This window comes from Lepidochelys kempii, chromosome 5 (assembly GCF_965140265.1).
Source record: "Lepidochelys kempii isolate rLepKem1 chromosome 5, rLepKem1.hap2, whole genome shotgun sequence".
In the NCBI taxonomy this organism is placed as follows: domain Eukaryota; kingdom Metazoa; phylum Chordata; order Testudines; family Cheloniidae; genus Lepidochelys; species Lepidochelys kempii.
In genome coordinates this window covers 69417067-69434979 of record NC_133260.1, presented here as the reverse complement: position 1 = coordinate 69434979, position 17913 = coordinate 69417067, and the positions used below count along the sequence as shown (strand labels likewise).

Here is a 17913-nt window from a genome sequence, read left to right as displayed (position 1 = left end):
GTACATGGTACGTGTTGTTTCTCAGCACTTGCCTCCATTACCTGATTGAGTGCAAAAACTGATGACAGAGAGTGTCACAACAGAAGGCATCTGAAACACTAGGATAACTAAGAAAACGATTTCTCCATGGTCTCTGTAGATAAATCCTGAGCAGCCAGGTGGAAGAAACTCCCAGCAGCTGATGGAGAAGTACAACTAAAAAAGTAGCTAGCTAATTTGGGTCAGACGGCTAACCTTCCCACAAGACCCAGGGAGAGAAAGGAGCGGGTTTGCCCCCACTGCAATTAGACACTGGCAGCCGGCCCATGTCAGCTGACTCAGGCTCACAGGGCTCAGGCTGCAGGGCTGTTTAATTGCAATGTAGACTTCTGAGCCTGGCCTGCAGCCTGAGCCCTGGGACCCTCCTACTTTGCAGGGTCCTAGAGCCTGGGCTCCAGTCTGAGCCTTTGTCTACACCACAGGTAAACAGCCCAAGTCAGCTGGCATGGGCCAGCCACTGGTGTCTAACTGCAGTGTAGACATACCCCAAACGGCCCCAGGTTGGTACCACTGACAAGAATTGGATTTTTCCTGCCTCCTTTCCTACAGAGATCATAGAATTCTATTGTACCAAGTTAAGGAAGCAGCAATTTGCCCTCACCTATTCCTCTCTTTCTAGTCAGACATTAGCAAGGAATAGGAAAGATGATGATCAAGGAGCAAGTTGTTTCGTGCAAGCAGTTTAAGCTCAGAACTTGTCAAGAATTAAAGGATCCCACAGTGTCCTCTCCATGGTCCTTGAGAACAGGTACTTTTTTCAGGTGGCTTCTTCCTTCTTTTGCTATTCTATTAGCTGCTCTCCTCGCTAACCCCAACACCAAATTCCTCAAACTTGTCCTTGTGACTCACCCCACCAGCTGTTAGTTGTTTTTTTGTTTTTGCCAAACAAAACAAACACACTATAAGCACCAGTGAGAATGGCTTCCGGGCCAGGATCAAAGAAGTCAATGGGAAAAAGTTTTGGGCGGAATTTTACATTTAAAGGAATTTATATACTACTTGTTACACTAACCAGTGCGTCCAGACCAAGTCTATTGCATCCCAGGAACCTAGGGGCATACCAGGAGGCATAAGGGCTAGAGAAAAGATTCTCATCAGAATCTGGTGTCCTGCAGGTCAAGCCTCTTTCTGAAAACTGGAGCAGAAGTCCCTAGGGAACCAGACGTGTCACTTTCTCATTGCTCAGAGTCCATGGAGGTTGAGCAAGACTGTCTCACATAAATTGAAATGAGTGAGGCCTAACATCTGGGGTATATTTTGCCTTTCTATTGCTCATTTGAGCAGATGTAAACTGACTGAATTAAAGAACCACTCCTACTTCATGTGATCCCAGATGAGATCGAGAGAAATCTGGACAGCGATGAAGTAGATAGAAACAGTACATAGACATCAAATCACTGTGCTCAGCAATTGACACTGCTGTTTGTGACTAAGATGAAAAGGGAGAAATCACAAAACAAAATTAGGGTCATCTGCAGGATTAGCAAATATGAGTTTAAATTAAATGATTCATTTCAAAGTTTTAAAAATGAAGATTGAGAATTTACTCAAACCAACTAATAATGTTAGAAGTTTATAGGAGGAAATGCCCTGTCTTTGACATGTCCACATAGTCCCTTAAGCCTGAAAAACATGAAGTCCCATTTATTTGAATGGACTTTCTATAGAAAACTGCCACCAGAACAAATAATGACTTTTCTTGGCCATTCCATTTGGTAATAAATAACATTGGTTTATTATTTTCTAACAGGACTAAAATAAAAATTAAATGGGATATTAAATAAAATTGACATCATATTACAAAGCAAAAGCAAAAAGGAAAAGATTATCTCACAGTGCTTTAACCATTTCTTCTTGCATCTTCTGTAATGAATCAAGTAACAGAGGAAGCGTAGTGTCATAGTACTGGTGCTGATGTAACTGTGCTCCCTTCAGTGCCAACACATACTGATTATGCAGCATGTGAAGTTTCATAGTGGCTTTATCATAACGATCTTTGGCTTTTTCAGTCTCCTTTCCTGAAGGAAAAGAAAAAGGGAAAATTCATACAGTGATTTAACAGCACACTGTAAGATCACTGCTTGTTAATAATACCAGAAATTAAGTATTCACAATTGCATTTTAGATCAATGACAAATTCACCCCTTTTTGCACCACTAAAACTTTAGGCAGATAGTTAAAAAAAGACTAACCCTGAGAATTCTTTTAATTCTTACATCGGGCCAAATTCTGCTCTTCTTACTGATGACCAAATATGGCAAAAACTCCAAATGACTTTAGTGGGCTTTTGTGTGAATAAGTCTTGATTAAGAACTGCAAGATTTGGCTGATTGCTTTTCAAAGGTATAGCCTAACAGGAGTATATGAAAACTTAGCAGCTGCTGCCTTCTAATATGTGGGAAAAATTACAATAATTTGATGGCCTATAACAAAAGTATACAAACACGACAAATCTATGCACACAATGTTCAATCTGCTTCACCACTTCCTACTACAATATTCAATACCTACAAAGTCTCCCAAATCACTTTTCCTCCACATTATCTTCTTTTGAAGCTAGAGATTAACTTTCCTTCACACTAGAAAAATCCAACTGTAAATGATCTAACCAAAGACTCCGGTTTACAGATCTGAATTCTTTATTCAAATCTCCCCTAAAGACCCTTTAAACTAACTATAGTGAGCACTTTCCTGTGCATCTCCAGTGTTCCGTCTTGTGTGTCTTTCTTTCAGGCCAAGATGCTGCAATAAGCTCCATGAAAGCAGAGAGCTTCACCCATACAGTGTTTATTTCAAGATCAGAGCTTTAGAATATAACCTCTCCAAGGCAGCAAGTGTTTTGATACTTGTGACACTCCCTTTATAATAGTAGTGTCTTGTACAGAGGCAAGCATACTATCAATACTTAAGTAAATGATAATTAATCTCTAAGAGTCAACTACTATGGTTGCATAATTCAAAGTACTTAAAAAAACCCACAAAACAACATTTGCATTTCTAGCAGTTTGAGGTTGTAATATTTTTAAACAGTTTCTGAAAATTATTTTGCCACTTAAACTTCAATGGTCATGACCATTATAATGCATTTTTTTAAAGCACTATCTTACGGATAAACAAAGCTTGTGCTAAAGCTATCAATAAAACCCTTCGCCTCCAACCAGAAAAATTCAGACTGTGGAAACACATTTCCCAGCTTTGCAAAGACAGCAATTGTGCACAATTGTTTTAAAAGATCATTTGTTTTCAGGTAATAAAACAAATTTTCCAATTACTTACCTATTTTTTCCATGTAGGAGGAACAGAGTTCTCAGGCTATAAAGTGATCAAGATGAACCCTTTGCATTCTGTGTACCAAACAGAAATCATGTACATCTCCACACCCTCACTAGTCAACTCTTTATCTTAGACACCTATGCTAACTACTTCACCTTCTACATCAGGATCAAATGAATTGCTAAACTCTCCAAAAATTAAATTGTTCGAGTTACACTTTGCATAGAACTCCTACTCTGCAGAGTCCACATTCTTAACTGAATACCTCTGTAGTACTTTTCTCAGGGTCACAATCGTTAGATGCTGCGTTTGTCAAAAGTAGCAGCAGCACGTTGGTACTTAAATTAGGTCAGCATAACTATGTCAGTCAGGGGTACTAAAAATCCCACAGCCCTGAGCTTCTTATCTATTTTGAACTAACCCCAGTGTAGAGGCAGGTTTATCGATGAAAGAATGCTTCTGTCAACATAAAAAGAAAAGGAGACTAACCAATTTATTTGAGCATAAGCTTTCGTGAGCTACAGCTCACTTCATCGGATGCATACTGTGGAAAGTGTACGGCTGTTACTCTGAAATCTGTCAACATAGGTATCATTACCCAGGGAGGCAGTGTTCCAAAACCAATGGAAAAATATCTTGGGTCAATATAGGCTGCATCTGCGCTATGGGATTATGCCAGCATAGCTATGGCAGCCGACCTATGCCAGTAAAGCCTCCATAGCACAGACATACTCTTATGCTTCAACCAGAGAATGACTGTATTCCGCTGGCAACATAAAACCAGAAGGCATTTGTTTTTAATTTTTGTAACTGTTATATTCACTGTACATCTCTTGGAAAAGGAGAACACCTTCGCAAAACAACATAGAAATCAAAATACCTAACATTCTTTTGATAGTTTCCATATACAGAACTGCCACACTACCAATATTTTGCTATATGCAAATTATATATACATGCGCAGCTATCCACCCAATGCACCATGACAACCAAAAGCACACAGTTGAACATATTTGTGTTAATCATCACAACCACATTGCTGCAGAGACCCTCAGTACTAAAACACCCTCAAACACTACTACAAAGGACAAATTTATTCCTTTCATCTCTAACTCAGATATGTAATTGTTTTCCATAAATTATACCTCTATGACACATCACAACTCATTTCAGAATAAATCACACTATTAGTATGCGCCCTCAACTTTTAACTAACAGCTTTTGGACTCACTATTAATATGAAGAACTTAACTAAAACACTATATCTAGATTGAATTTCTTTTACCAATAGAATTCAGTGAAGCAACATGCACAGTTGATCAACTTGTCAATTAGCAGTGAGGAAAACATCCAAGTTCTCTTTATCAGTATAATTAATTTCATAAACAGATCTAATTACAATTCTATTGCCATCACTTGTTGACAAATCTGTTTAATGTTTATAGTAATAAACTGTATATACAATATGTTGTGCTATAAACATTATAATAAAGCTGGCAAAATTCAATTATGCAAGTTTGACATTTGCATGAGAATCTGGAGTGCTTGTTAAACTATTCTAGGAAGTCAATTATTTCAGTTTTCATTATGAACTTTTCAAGTGTTTATTACATATGGTATAAACCGCATACTGTACAACATGGTAGTCCACTATTTTTAAAAAGTATTTTATTTCAAAAATTAAAGATGGCAAATGGTCTCAGCATCATTCCAGTCCTTACAACTATACATTCTGTGGTCCTATGCCTTCTAGAGCCTAATATTTACTCTGAATAAAACAGCAGAGAAACTGAATTAAATTTCTTTACAACCATTAACATATTCAGCTCACTTTCAAAATGTACACTTGAGTTTTACATTAAGTCAAAAAGCAAACAGTTCAGAGAACCTGAGTCTCAGAAAATAAACTATGTGAAAAATTTTGTTCTAGTTCTGTATTTGCAGACATACCATATCAGCAAATGTATGTTAATATGCAAGAAAGTGACTCAGATTCTCCTGTTTCTCTTTTGTTTCCTATAACTTTTTATACTTCACCAAAAGCTAGAAGTTAAAGCTCAAATTTGGAGAGGTGCTAAGTACCTGCACCTACCACTGCCAAGAAAAGAATTCATGTGTACAGCATTTCTCCAGATTTGAACTATTTGGTTCATATGGCAAAATCCTGAATTCATGTAAGTCGTTGACAAAACTCCCATTGACATCAATGGGGCAAGGAATTCAGTCCTACACTCTGCAGTGCGATATTTGTTACATAAAGTTAAATATACAAATCAAAAAGTGACAAGTACTTACATAATATGGTGATGGATGCTACAGAAAACCTTTAGAAGAACAGACAAGTTCTGTCACTTATACCATTTCCGCAGCTAATTAAAATGTTATGAAACTGTCACTTCTATTTTCAATTCAGCTACACGATGATGTACATCGGACTAATACTTAAGGCTTATATATTCTTTGTTGTTACAAAGTTCAGGTCCAATTAAGCTTTCAGTTACAGAAACTTTTTCTCTTTAGCAAAATGTATATCATGTGTATGCAGTATCATGCAACAATGAACAGATAAAACTTTACCATTAATGCGGCACTTACACACAAAATCTCCAATCCAACTACTCTGCAATATAATCTTGAGAGGATGGATAGATTTAAATCAAAACTATTTAAACACTGCAGACAGCCTAGAAAAGTAAAGACTGGAGAGGAGAAAGGCCCAGGACAGAGAGGGAGATGCACCAGGACATAATGGGGTTTCTCAGGCAGCAAACACAGACAATGCAGACTCTTGTGGGTCTACAGGTTCACCAGGCTCCCTCTGCAGCCCACTGAGAACTCTTTTCCGGACTTCTCCACACACACCCCTAACATTCCCTATGGCATTGGGCCACGGCATTACCCTACTACTGTACCCCAGGGGATATTAAAGACAATCATAGCTTCACATATATCAACTATGGCTTTCAAAGGCCAGTGTATGTGTAGCTGAAATGGATATCAATGTACTTTCCCCTTCATCAGTTGTATTAATGTATTTGTTGTAAAATTGCACAATTATTTTGGCACTGAATATTTTTACAGAATAAAACGCTATAATTTGGAACATAATTCATCTTTATTAATTCACAACATATTCTGCCAAGTGCTTAGCAGATCTGAAAGCAACCAATTACCTATTAATGCACAGTGTCACACAACTCATAGGACCACTCTCAAACAAAATTAAATAGGTGCACTGACAGTTTTATATTCAGACATGTACATCAAGCACCACATAACTCCTACCAGGCCCCAAAGAACAGCAGGGCCAGGTAGAGCACTTTACAACAAAAAACACATTACCATGGCTCACTGTTAAAGCAGTATGTCAAAGACTCCATGCATTGTATATCTCCACGTTGAGCGCTTTTAATTGCCCTCATGTCTGGCTGTTCAAACTCAGCAGGCAGCTGCTCCACCATCACCCCAACAGACACTTCTCCCTTTGCTTACCAAATATTACGCAGGACACAGCAGTTATAACCACTAGAATATTTTTCTCACTGACGTCAAATCTCGTGAGTAAACAACCCCAGCATCCCTCCAATCGACCTGAAGCACATTCAACTGGCACTCTACATCTTCTGAACCAGTAGCTGAATCTCTCCTGAGTGCTGTCGAAGTGGCCAGTGTATGGCTTCATGCACTAAGGTAGCAACAGCAGGCTGGGCCCTCCAGGATCACTACTGGCATTTCAACATTCCCAATGGTAATCCAACAGTTGACAAAGACCCTGCTGGTAGCTTTCTGAAAAGTTCCGTATTCTTAAAGATGCGAGAGTCATGCATCTTCCCTGACCAGCCCACACTCATGTCAATGATGCACCAATGCTTGCATCACGATAGAAAAGTAGCCCTTTCTGCTGCTGTACTCTGTGGCAAGGTGGTTTGGTGCCAAAATAGGAATATATGTGCAGTCTGTCAATCCATCGCAGTTCAGAAATCCCATTGCTGCAAATCCATCTACTACGTCCTGCACGTTGCAAGAGATGCAGGAGATGATTAATGACTCCCATACACTTGTTTGACAACAGTACTTACAGTGGATTTTCCAACTCCAAATAGATTTCCTAATGACTAGTAGCAATTTGGCATTGCAAGTTTCCACAGTGTCATTGCCACTTGCTTCTCCACTGTCAATGCAGCTCTCACATTACTGTCCCTGAACTCATAGGCACTGACTCCGTAGGTGCTTTGGGGCTGGAGCACCCACAGAGAAAAAACGGTAGGTACTGAGCACCCACCAGCAGCCCCCTTATGAGCTCCCCTAGCGCCTCCCAGTGGGCCCCATGGATCAGCACCTCCTCCTCCCTCCCCGCACCTCCTGCCCACCACAATCGTGCAGCGGCATGCAGGAGACTGGGAGTGGAGATCGGAGGAGCTAGGACGTGGTACGCTTGAGGGAGGAGGCAAAACTGGGCAGGAAGAGGTGGGGCAAGGGTGGAGCAGGAGCAGGCAGGGTGAGGCCTTGGGGGAAGGAGTGAGTGGGGTGAAGCCTGGGGCAGGGCCGGTGATCAAGAACCCCCCAGCACTTTGGAAAGTCATCTCCTGTGCCTGAGCTGAGAGACTGGACGATGCTCAGTGCACAGATGCAAGAAAGTGACCTTCTGGATCTGAGAGTTCTGCAGCCGCTGATTGTCATCCCAAGCCTGCATTGTAATCAATCCATATTTGATCTGTCAGTCCTCATCTCCAAAGAAAACCTGCACAACACTTTCAAAAGACAAGCCTGGGAGCTTCAATTCATAACTTTGCTGGACACTAAAAATCATGAATTGGAGAGATAGAGAGAGAGACACGAAATTTATGGCTTATTTACAACAATCTCTAACCCACTAACAACTCCTACCAGCTGCCTCCCCCACCCCTTCCTTTCCTCCCTATGACTGGAAGGGTGTTAATGGGCCTCTTCACCTTGAATGGTCCCTTGAAATGTGTTAACAACTCATGCTAAACTATCTGCTCCACACTGGATTTAGCTGTAACACTGAATATGTTTCCCAGACCTGAAGAAGAGCTCTAGGTAAACACGAAAGCTAGTCTCGCTCACCAGCTGAAGTTGTTCCAATAAAAGATTGCTTCACACACTTCGGGCTTGTCTGCACTGGCTAGTTTTTTCGCCAAAAGCCAGTTTTTGGCGACAAAACGGTGGTAACGTACACACTGCAATGTGACTTTTTCGAAAAAAATGCCTAGTTTTGGCAACAAAAAACTTCCACCCTGTGAGAGACTTTTTTCTTTTCCCCTCTCTTTATTGTCGACAAACATGCAGCGTAGACACCACAGGGTTTTTTTTTCCAGTTTTACTGGCCTCCAGAAAGTAACCCACAATTCCCATGCTGCTGCTCTGGTCAGCAGTTTGAACTCCACTGCCCTGCAGCCAACCCGCTCCTCCCCCTTGCAAGCCCAAGGAATTTTAAATCTCATTTCCTGCTTGCTGGCTTCCCAGATGAGCATGGCTGGCTGTCGCACCAAACGCGCTCCCACTTGGACCACCACTGAGTTGTTGGATCTGATCAGTATATCGGGAAAGGAGTCTGTTCAGTCGCAGCTACGAGTGACCCGCAGGAATCGGGACACGTATGGGCAAATTTCTCGAGGCTTGTGCGAAAAGTGCTATGATCGGGACACGCAGCAGTGCAGAGCGAAGATAAAGGAGCTGAGGCAGGCATACCTTAAGGTGTGGGAGGTGAACCATCGCTCCAATGCTGCACATAAGACCTGCCGCTTCTATAAGTAGCTGAATGCTATCCTCGGTGGTGACCCCACCTCCATCGCCAATAGCCCCGTGGATACTTCGCAGGCAGCAGAAAGAGGGGGTAACCCGCAGACTGAAATTCTGGATGAAGAAGTTGAGCTAGAAGAGCATGTGGTTCTCACAGCAGTGTCGCCCGGTGGGGCAGACAGCCAGGAACTTTTCTCCACTCCAGAAGTGCTCAACAGGGAGCAGGAAGCAGATGTGACGCAGGGTAAGTTGCTGTGGCTTGTGTAGGAAATTGAAACGTGGGAGGCAGGTAGTGTTTTCTGTGAGCTGGACATTGTCCTGTGTAGCTAATCTGCATGGTCAAGCAGGGTGTCGACAGACATAGAGACCTGCAGGGAATCCTTCAGAGAAAGACTCTGGAAAGTTTTGAAGAGGTAATTGTTAATCCTCTGTCGCAGGTTCCAAGGGATTGCAACCTTGTTAGTTCCCCCATTGTAGGAAACTGTACCATGCCATTTAGCAATCACTGGAGCTGGGATCAAAGTGGCACATAGTTGAGCTGTATATAGACCAGGGTGAAAGCTGCAAGCATTCAGCATCTGTGCCCTGGTTTCTCTGGTCACCCGCAGCAGCGAAATGTCAGCCAGCAGGTTGGCCGCCTGTGAAAAAGTGTGGGATAATTTTAGAATGACTTCCCTGCACAACTGCCCTGCAAGCCGTAACCTTTTGTCCGTAAGCACAACTGTCTTCCCCCCATTCCTGACCCTCACAATGATTGGGGTGCTCGTGAAGCTGTGTGCCTCCCTAGAGTCTGAGAAAGAAAGTGATTTCTACTACCAAAATGCCCTTTTTACTAAAACGTTTCAATCATTCACTGGAATGTAACAATCCCTCTTCTGTTCTGCACAGACCTTTAAGAACACGCCACACACCCCCGCGGACCGGCTTTGGCAAATAACAAAAAACCTTAGGCGCAGCAAAGACGATATATTCCGGGAGGTGCTGCAGCGCGATGAAAGACAGACCAGGGAACGCAAAGAGTGCTGGGAAGCCAAAAGGCAGGACAGAAAAGAGAATGCTGCTTTGCTAGGCAAGTGACAGAGCAGATGATAAAAGTTATGGAGGATCAGACAGATATGCTCAAGTCTTTGATACCGCTGCAGACTGTGCAGATCCGTGGTCAACCTCCACTTCAGCACATGCAGATGCACAATTCTTTGCCAACCCCCACCCCCCTCCATGCCCACACATTCCTTTTCACTTCACAACCCTCTTGAGTTTCCCCATCACTCCACCCCCCTCACAGCTTGGAGCTACACACAGTTGTGAGGTTTTACCCTTTTTAACAACAAATAAAGGCTAAGGTATTAATGGTACAGCGTTTTTATTGTGTGTTCTACAAAAGCATATAGCAATCAATTCACTCTGGGAACAGGCTTCTAAAGCATTGGGCCCCAAAATTGTACATGGATGCACCAGGGAAGCAACTCCAAAGCAGATGTGTTACTGCCCCCATTGTCAAAATAGTTCCTCAAAGCCTCTCTGATGTTAATAGCAGCCCTCTGGGCTCCTCTGACAGCCCTAGAATCTGGCTGTTCAAACTGTGCAACCAAGTGCTCTGTCACAGTGCTCTACACCTGAGCAAACATTTCATCCTTAGATTCACACAGATTATGCAAAGTGCAGCACGCAGCTATGACCACGAGAATATTATTCTCGGTAAGGTCTAGCCACTGAGACACCTCCAGTGAGCTTTCAAACGGCCAAAGGTACACTCGACCACCATGCATCTGCTCAGCCTGTTGTTAAAATGCTCCTTACTGCTGTCCAGGTGCCCTGTGTAAAGTTTCATGAGCCAGGGCTGTAAGGGGTAAGCTGGGTCTCCCAGGATTACTATGGTCTTGAAAGAAAGTACCCGCCTGCAACTTTCTGTACAGGCCACAATTCCTGAAGATGCGTGCGTCATGCACCTTTACAGACCAGCCTGTACGGATGTCCGTGAAACGTCCTCAGTGATCCACAAGCATCTGCAACACTGTGGGGAAGTATCCCTTCCTATTGATGGATTCAAAGGCAAGGTGGTCTGGCGCTAAAATTGGAATGTGTGCGCCATCAATCGCCCCACCACAGTTAGGGAAACCCATCTCTGCAAAGCCATTCGCTATTTCATGCACATTTCCCAGAGACATGGTCCTATGCAGCAGAATGCGATTTACTGCCCTGCCGCAGCAGTGGACTTCACTACTCCAAATTGATTTGCAACTGACCGGTAGCAGTCTAGATTCACCAGTTTCCACACAATGATTGCAACTCGCTTCTCTACAGAAAGGGCAGCTCTCAATCTGGTGTCCTTGCACTGCAGTTCGGAAGATAGCTCCATGAAGGTTGCTTTACACATCCTGAAGTTTTGTACCCATTGGTCATCATCCCACACCTGCATGACAATGCAATCCCACCAATCAGTGCTTGTTTCCCTAGCCCAAAAGTGACGGTCTGCCTTATGCAGCTGCCCTGTGAATGCACAAAGCACTGATAAGCTGCTACCGTCAATATCAAACTCAGGTGCCTACAATTCATCCTCTGCTAACTTTGCGATTAACTCTGAATAACTGTGCTGCCATGCGCGATGTCCTCACGACAGCTAACAGCACATAGGAGAGAAGTGCAGGATCCATCTTCTCTCGCTGCAGATGCTGGCGGGCACTACGAAAGACTGACAGTTGGAAAAATGGCACAAAAGGAAGCCAGAAACCTTTGGAGGGGTGAGACAAAGCGGTGCATGATGGTACATTTTGCACATCCCAGGATGCGCCGCACTCCATTTCCGCATTCCCACAACACCTAGCAACAGATGGTCACAGTGCATTCCTCTCACTGTCAACAAAGGTGCCCCGAATGTGGACATGATCTGTCAGAGGGAGCAAATATAAACACTTTGGCAACTTTCCTTTTGTCGATTTTTCCTTGTCGACATTAGTTTCATCAACAAAACTTGCCAGTGTAGACAAGCTCTTTGTCTCTCTAATATCCTGGCAATTCGTTCTTTTTATAGCATAACATTTACAAAACACTACTTTATTTCTGTGTGAATAACTGTATACGTATCATGTATTACATTTTTTTTCAGCCCTTGCATATTCCATAGAGTCACTGCACTCTAGCTCAAAATTATTAAGATATCTTGGGTCCCAAAAATAAATTATTGGCAGCAGTAGCTAAGAGAAATAATTTCTAGAATAAACTGAAAATATTATGCAATGCTTTTCCGTATTAGGTTTGCTAATGGGAGCCAGCAACTGACGATTCAAGTGTCACGATACGGGTAATCTGAAAAAATATTAGGGTGAGCTCAACAAAATAAGCTAACAACAAGGTATTAATGCTATACCAGTGAAGACTCTCACACTGTTTAATACACAAGACCAAGGAGTATATTGTAATCACATTGTTGGCATGGACTGACAAGAGTTCTTTGAAAAGCAGATATTGATCTTAAGGGGTAATCTTAAACTATTTCAAATACAAAAGTCAGGAAAAAATGCAATTTCTCATTTGGTGTTCTTTTAACCTTAGTGCAAAAGTGTACGGCTTTCTCTCGTTAGTTTCAAATAAAATCAAAAGTTTGTGTCAAAAATATTTTAGGCCGTTTTGTTTTTTAATATTATCCTAAGCATGTTAAGTTAGACTTATTCAAGGGAACATGAATCCCAAAACCTGAAGAGGGTCCTCTATAACTAACAGTACTCTCTTGAGAAAAGATTGTTCCTTCTCATATGCTATGTTTTTCCACACTGCTTCCCACCTTTGAGAGAAATCTCCTGATTCCCAAGTGCCTAAAATCCTTTATCTCCATTTTCAAATTTCTCTTTATAATTCACTTATTTCACCTAGCTTTCCACCATTGGTTGAGAACAAAGTCATAGTCAACCCTGTGCCTCATTTTGTAATTGTACTACAGCCATTCAATTTATCCTAGAAGCTCCTTGGCATAGGAATCTGTTTAAACTAAGTCTTTTGTAAAGTGTTATGCACATCTAAGTGATACTATATAATTTATCTCTTTGACAATTCATATATTCTCCTGAGAAAATGCTAGTACATGACCCAAAGAGGCACTGTGTTTTAAACACATTTGGTTCCCAAGTTGAGTTCAGCTTCACTGGGCTTCCACAAGGACAGAACTCAAAAGACTTTAAAAAAAATATTTTTTACTGATATACAAAGCAAATCACATCCAAACAATCTTAACTGAACTAGAACCGTAAACCTTATAAAAGTTGGTGACAAGGGGTGAACTCTGTGGAAGTTACTGATCAGCCTCCATCATCAAGATTCTGCAGTTAGATATAAAATAAAAAAATGCAAGAGCACTGCAGTTTAATTGACATCACTTTCACTAGGCCAACAAAAAAAAACAAAAAGAAAAGGAGTACTTGTGGCACCTTAGAGACTAACCAATTTGAGCATGAGCTTTCGTGAGCTACAGCTCACTTCATCGGATGCATACTGTGGAAACTGCAGAAGACATTATATACACAGAGACCATGAAACAATACCTCCTCCCACCCCACTCTCCTGCTGGTAATAGCTTATCTAAAGTGATCATCAAGTTGGGCCATTTCCAGCACAAATCCAGTTTCTCTCACCCTCCCCCCCACCCCACACAAACTCACCTTCCTGCTGGTAATAGCCCATCCAAAGTGACCACTCTCTTTAAAATGTGTATGATAATCAAGGTGGGCCATTTCCAGCACAAATCCAGGTTCTCTCACCCCCCCACCCCCCTCCAAAAACCACACACACAAACTCACTCTCCTGCTGGTAATAGCTTATCCAAAGTGACCACTCTCCTCACAATGTGTATGAAAATCAAGGTGGGCCATTTCCAGCACAAATACAGGTTTTCTCACACACACACCCCCACAAACTCACTCTCCTGCTGGCAATAGCTCATCCAAACTGATCACTCTCCTTACAATGTGCATGATAATTAAGGTGGGCCATTTCCAGCATAAATCCAAGTTTAACCAGAACGTCGGGGGGTTGGGGGGGATAGAAAAAAACAAGGGGAAATAGGCTACCTTGCATAATGACTTAGCCACTCCCAATCTCTATTTAAGCCTAAATTAAGTGTCCAATTTACAAATGAATTCCAATTCACATCGTCTACAGCCAAGCTCTGCGATACAATCGCATTTGCTCCAACCCCTCAGACAGAGACAAACACCTACAAGATCTCTATCAAGCATTCTTACAAATACAATACCCACCTGCGGAAGTGAAGAAACAGATTGATAGAGCCAGAAGAGTTCCCACAAGTCACCTACTACAGGACAGGCCTAACAAAGAAAATAACAGAACGCCACTAGCCGTCACCTTCAGCCCCCAACTAAAACCCCTCCAACGCATTATTAAGGATCTACAACCTATCCTGAAGGATGACCCAACACTCTCACAAATCTTGGGAGACAGGCCAGTCCTTGCCTACAGACAGCCCCCCAACCTGAAGCAAATACTCACCAGCAACCACATACCACACAACAGAACCACTAACCCAGGAACCTATCCTTGCAACAAAGCCCGTTGCCAGCTGTGCCCACATATCTATTCAGGGGACACCATCACAGGGCCTAATAACATCAGCCACACTATCAGAGGCTCATTCACCTGCACATCCACCAATGTGATATATGCCATCATGTGCCAGCAATGCCCCTCTGCCATGTACATTGGTCAAACTGGACAGTCTCTATGTAAAAGAATAAATGGACACAAATCAGACGTCAAGAATTATAACATTCATAAACCAGTCGGAGAACACTTCAATCTCTCTGGTCACGCGATTACAGACATGAAGGTCGCTACCTTACAACAAAAAAACTTCAAATCCAGACTCCAGCGAGAAACTGCTGAATTGGAATTCATTTGCAAATTGGACACTATTAATTTAGGCTTAAATAGAGACTGGGAGTGGCTAAGTCATTATGCAAGGTAGCCTATTTCCCCTTGTTTTTTTCTATCCCCCCCACCCCCCCGACGTTCTAGTTAAACTTGGATTTATGCTGGAAATGGCCCACCTTGATTATCATGCACATTGTAAGGAGAGTGGTCAGTTTGGATGAGCTATTGCCAGCAGGAGAGTGAGTTGGGGGGGGGGGGGGGAAGAACCTGGATTTGTGCTGGAGATGGCCCACCTTATCATGCACATTGTAGGGAGAGTGGTCGCTTTGGATAAGCTATTACCAGCAGGAGAGAGAGTTTTTGTGTGTGTGTTTTTTTGAAAAAAAGGGGGTGGGGGGGTGAGAAAACCTGGATTTGTGCTGGAAATGGCCCACCTTGATTTTCATACACATTGTGAGGAGAGTGGTCACTTTGGATGGGCTCTTACCAGCAGAAGAGTGAGTTTGTGTGGGGGTGGGCAGAGGGTGAGAAAACCTGGATTTGAGCTGGAAATGGCCCAACTTGATGATCACTTTAGATAAGCTATTACCAGCAGGAGAGTGGGGTGGGAGGAGGTATTGTTTCATGGTCTCTGTGTATATAATGTCTTCTGCAGTTTCCACAGTATGCATCCGATGAAGTGAGCTGCAGCTCACGAAAGCTCATGCTCAAATAAATTGGTTAGTCTCTAAGGTGCCACAAGTACTCCTTTTCTTTTTGCGAATACAGACTAACACGGCTGTTACTCTGAAAAAAAAAAACCAGCAAGTAAAGTATAAACAGGAGTGAGTTTATTGCCTGCTTACCTATAAATCTCTCACACAAGAAATCAGAAAACAAGCCAACCATTAAATGCATATTTAATTGTTCCCCACAGAATTTTTTTTTTACTGTTCCTGCCAAACAAACATGATAAAAAGTTTTCCTCAAGTTCTATGTAAGAATATTTACTATATCTTCATGACTGCAACAGACAATAGTGATAATAAGACAAAAGTAACTGAAATGCCTCAAATTTCCGAGGTTCGGAACTTACAGGATCTGACTGTCTTCCCAGTGTGTAACAGCAGTTAAAATAAGCAACATCCTGGTACATTAAAAAGACAGAGAAACAATACTGAAACTATTTATATATGTAGTGTATGTAAGAAATCTTTATATAAAACAATGGTACTTTATTATCTAATGTAATAGGTCTAATTTTGGTTGCTTCATCCCAAGAACAAGGGATTATGATTAAAGGTTTCAGAGTAGCAGCTGTGTTAGTCTGTATTAGCAAAAAGAAAAGGAGTACTTGCGGCACCTTAGAGACTAACAAATTTATTTGAGCATAAGCTTTCGTGAGCTATAGCTCACGTCATCGGATGCATTCAATGGAAAATACAGTGGGGAAATTTATATGCACAGAGAACATGAAACAATGTGTGTTTCCATACACACTGTAACCAGAGTGATCACCTAAGGAGAGCTATTACCAGCAGGAGAGCGGGGGAAAAAACTTTTGTAGTGATAATCAAGGTGGGCCATTGCCAGCAGTTGACAAGAACGTCTGAAGAACAGTGGGGTGGGGGGAAATAAACATGGGGAAATAGTTTTACTTTGTGTAATGATCCATCCACTCCCAGTCTCTATTCAAGCCTAAGTTAATTGTATCCAGTTTGCAAATTAATTCCAATTCAGCAGTCTCTCGTTGGAGTGTGTTTTTGAAGGTTTTTTGTTGTAATATTGCAAACTTTAGGTCTGTAATCGAGTGACCAGAGAGATTGAAGTGTTCTCCGACTGGTTTTTGAATGTTATAATTCTTGACGTCTGATTTGTGTCCATTTATTCTTTTATGTAGAGACTGTCCAGTTTGAACAATGTACATGGCAGAGGGGCATTGCTGGCACATGATGGCATATATCACACTGGTAGATGTGCAGGTGAACAAGCCTCTGACAGTGTGGCTGATGTTATTAGGCCCTATGATGGTGTCCCCTGAATAGATATGTGGACACAGTTGGCAACGGGCTTTGTTGCAAGGATAGGTTCCTGGGTTAGTGGTTCTGTTGTGTGGTTGCTGGTGAGTATTTGCTTCAGGTTGGGGGGCTGTCTGTAAGCAAGGACTGGCCTGTCTCCCAAGATCTGTGAGAGTGATGGGTCGTCCCTCAGGATAGGTTGTAGATCCTTGACGATGCGTTGGAGAAGTTTTAGTTGGGGGCTGAAGGTGATGGCTAGTGGCATTCTGTTATTTTCGTTGTTGGGCCTGTCCTATAGTAGGTGACTTCTGGGTACTCTCCTGGCTCTGTCAATCTAAAAGTTGCAATTCTTCAACAAAAAAAACTTCAAAAACAGACTCCAACGAGAGACTGCTGAATTGGAATTAATTTGCAAACTGGATACAATTAAGTTAGGCTTGAATAGAGACTGGGAGTAGATGGGTCATTACACAAAGTAAAACTATTTCCCCATGATTATTTCTCCCCACCACCCCCCACGGTTCCTCAGATGTTCTTGTCAACTGCTGGAAATAGCCCACCTTGATTATCACAACAAAAGGCTTCCTGCTCTCCTGCTGGTAATAGCTCACCTTAAGTGATCACTCTGGTTACAGTGTGTATGGTAACACCCATTGTTTCATGTTCTCTGTGTATATAAATCTCCCCACTGTATTTTCCACTGAATGCATCCGATGAAGTGAGCAGTAGCTCACGAAAGCTTATGCTCAAATAAATTTGTTAGTCTCTCAGGTGCTACAAGTACTCCTTTTCTTTTTATGATTAAAGGGTTATATATTTGAGGCATTTCCTTCTGCCACTGGATTTCCATGCCACAGCTGGTCATTAGGACACTTTGAGGCTGGATCTGAACAACTGGCTAATATCTTGAAAGCTAATAAAGTGTACATTTTCAAGGGGTATGATGGAAGCCAGATTACTC

General features: G+C 42.1%; 1 protein-coding gene across 17 annotated transcripts in view; it reads right to left on the bottom strand.

Moving 5' to 3' along the window:
- The window catches only part of FER (FER tyrosine kinase), a 429890-nt gene that overhangs the window by 326449 nt on the left and 85528 nt on the right, over positions 1 to 17913 (bottom strand). For 14 of the 17 annotated variants that reach the window (XR_012158994.1, XM_073344644.1, XM_073344641.1 and 11 more), the window contains one exon: positions 1874 to 2057. Coding sequence is in view for 16 of the 17 variants with exons in the window: in XM_073344644.1 (XP_073200745.1) it covers positions 1874 to 2057 (184 nt within the window). In the remaining variant the exon portion in view is untranslated. Of the gene's footprint in view, positions 1 to 1873; positions 2058 to 9023; positions 9714 to 13321; positions 13466 to 17913 lie in introns of those variants that run through there. The other 3 variants (XM_073344652.1, XM_073344650.1, XM_073344657.1) reach the window with 3 other exon arrangements.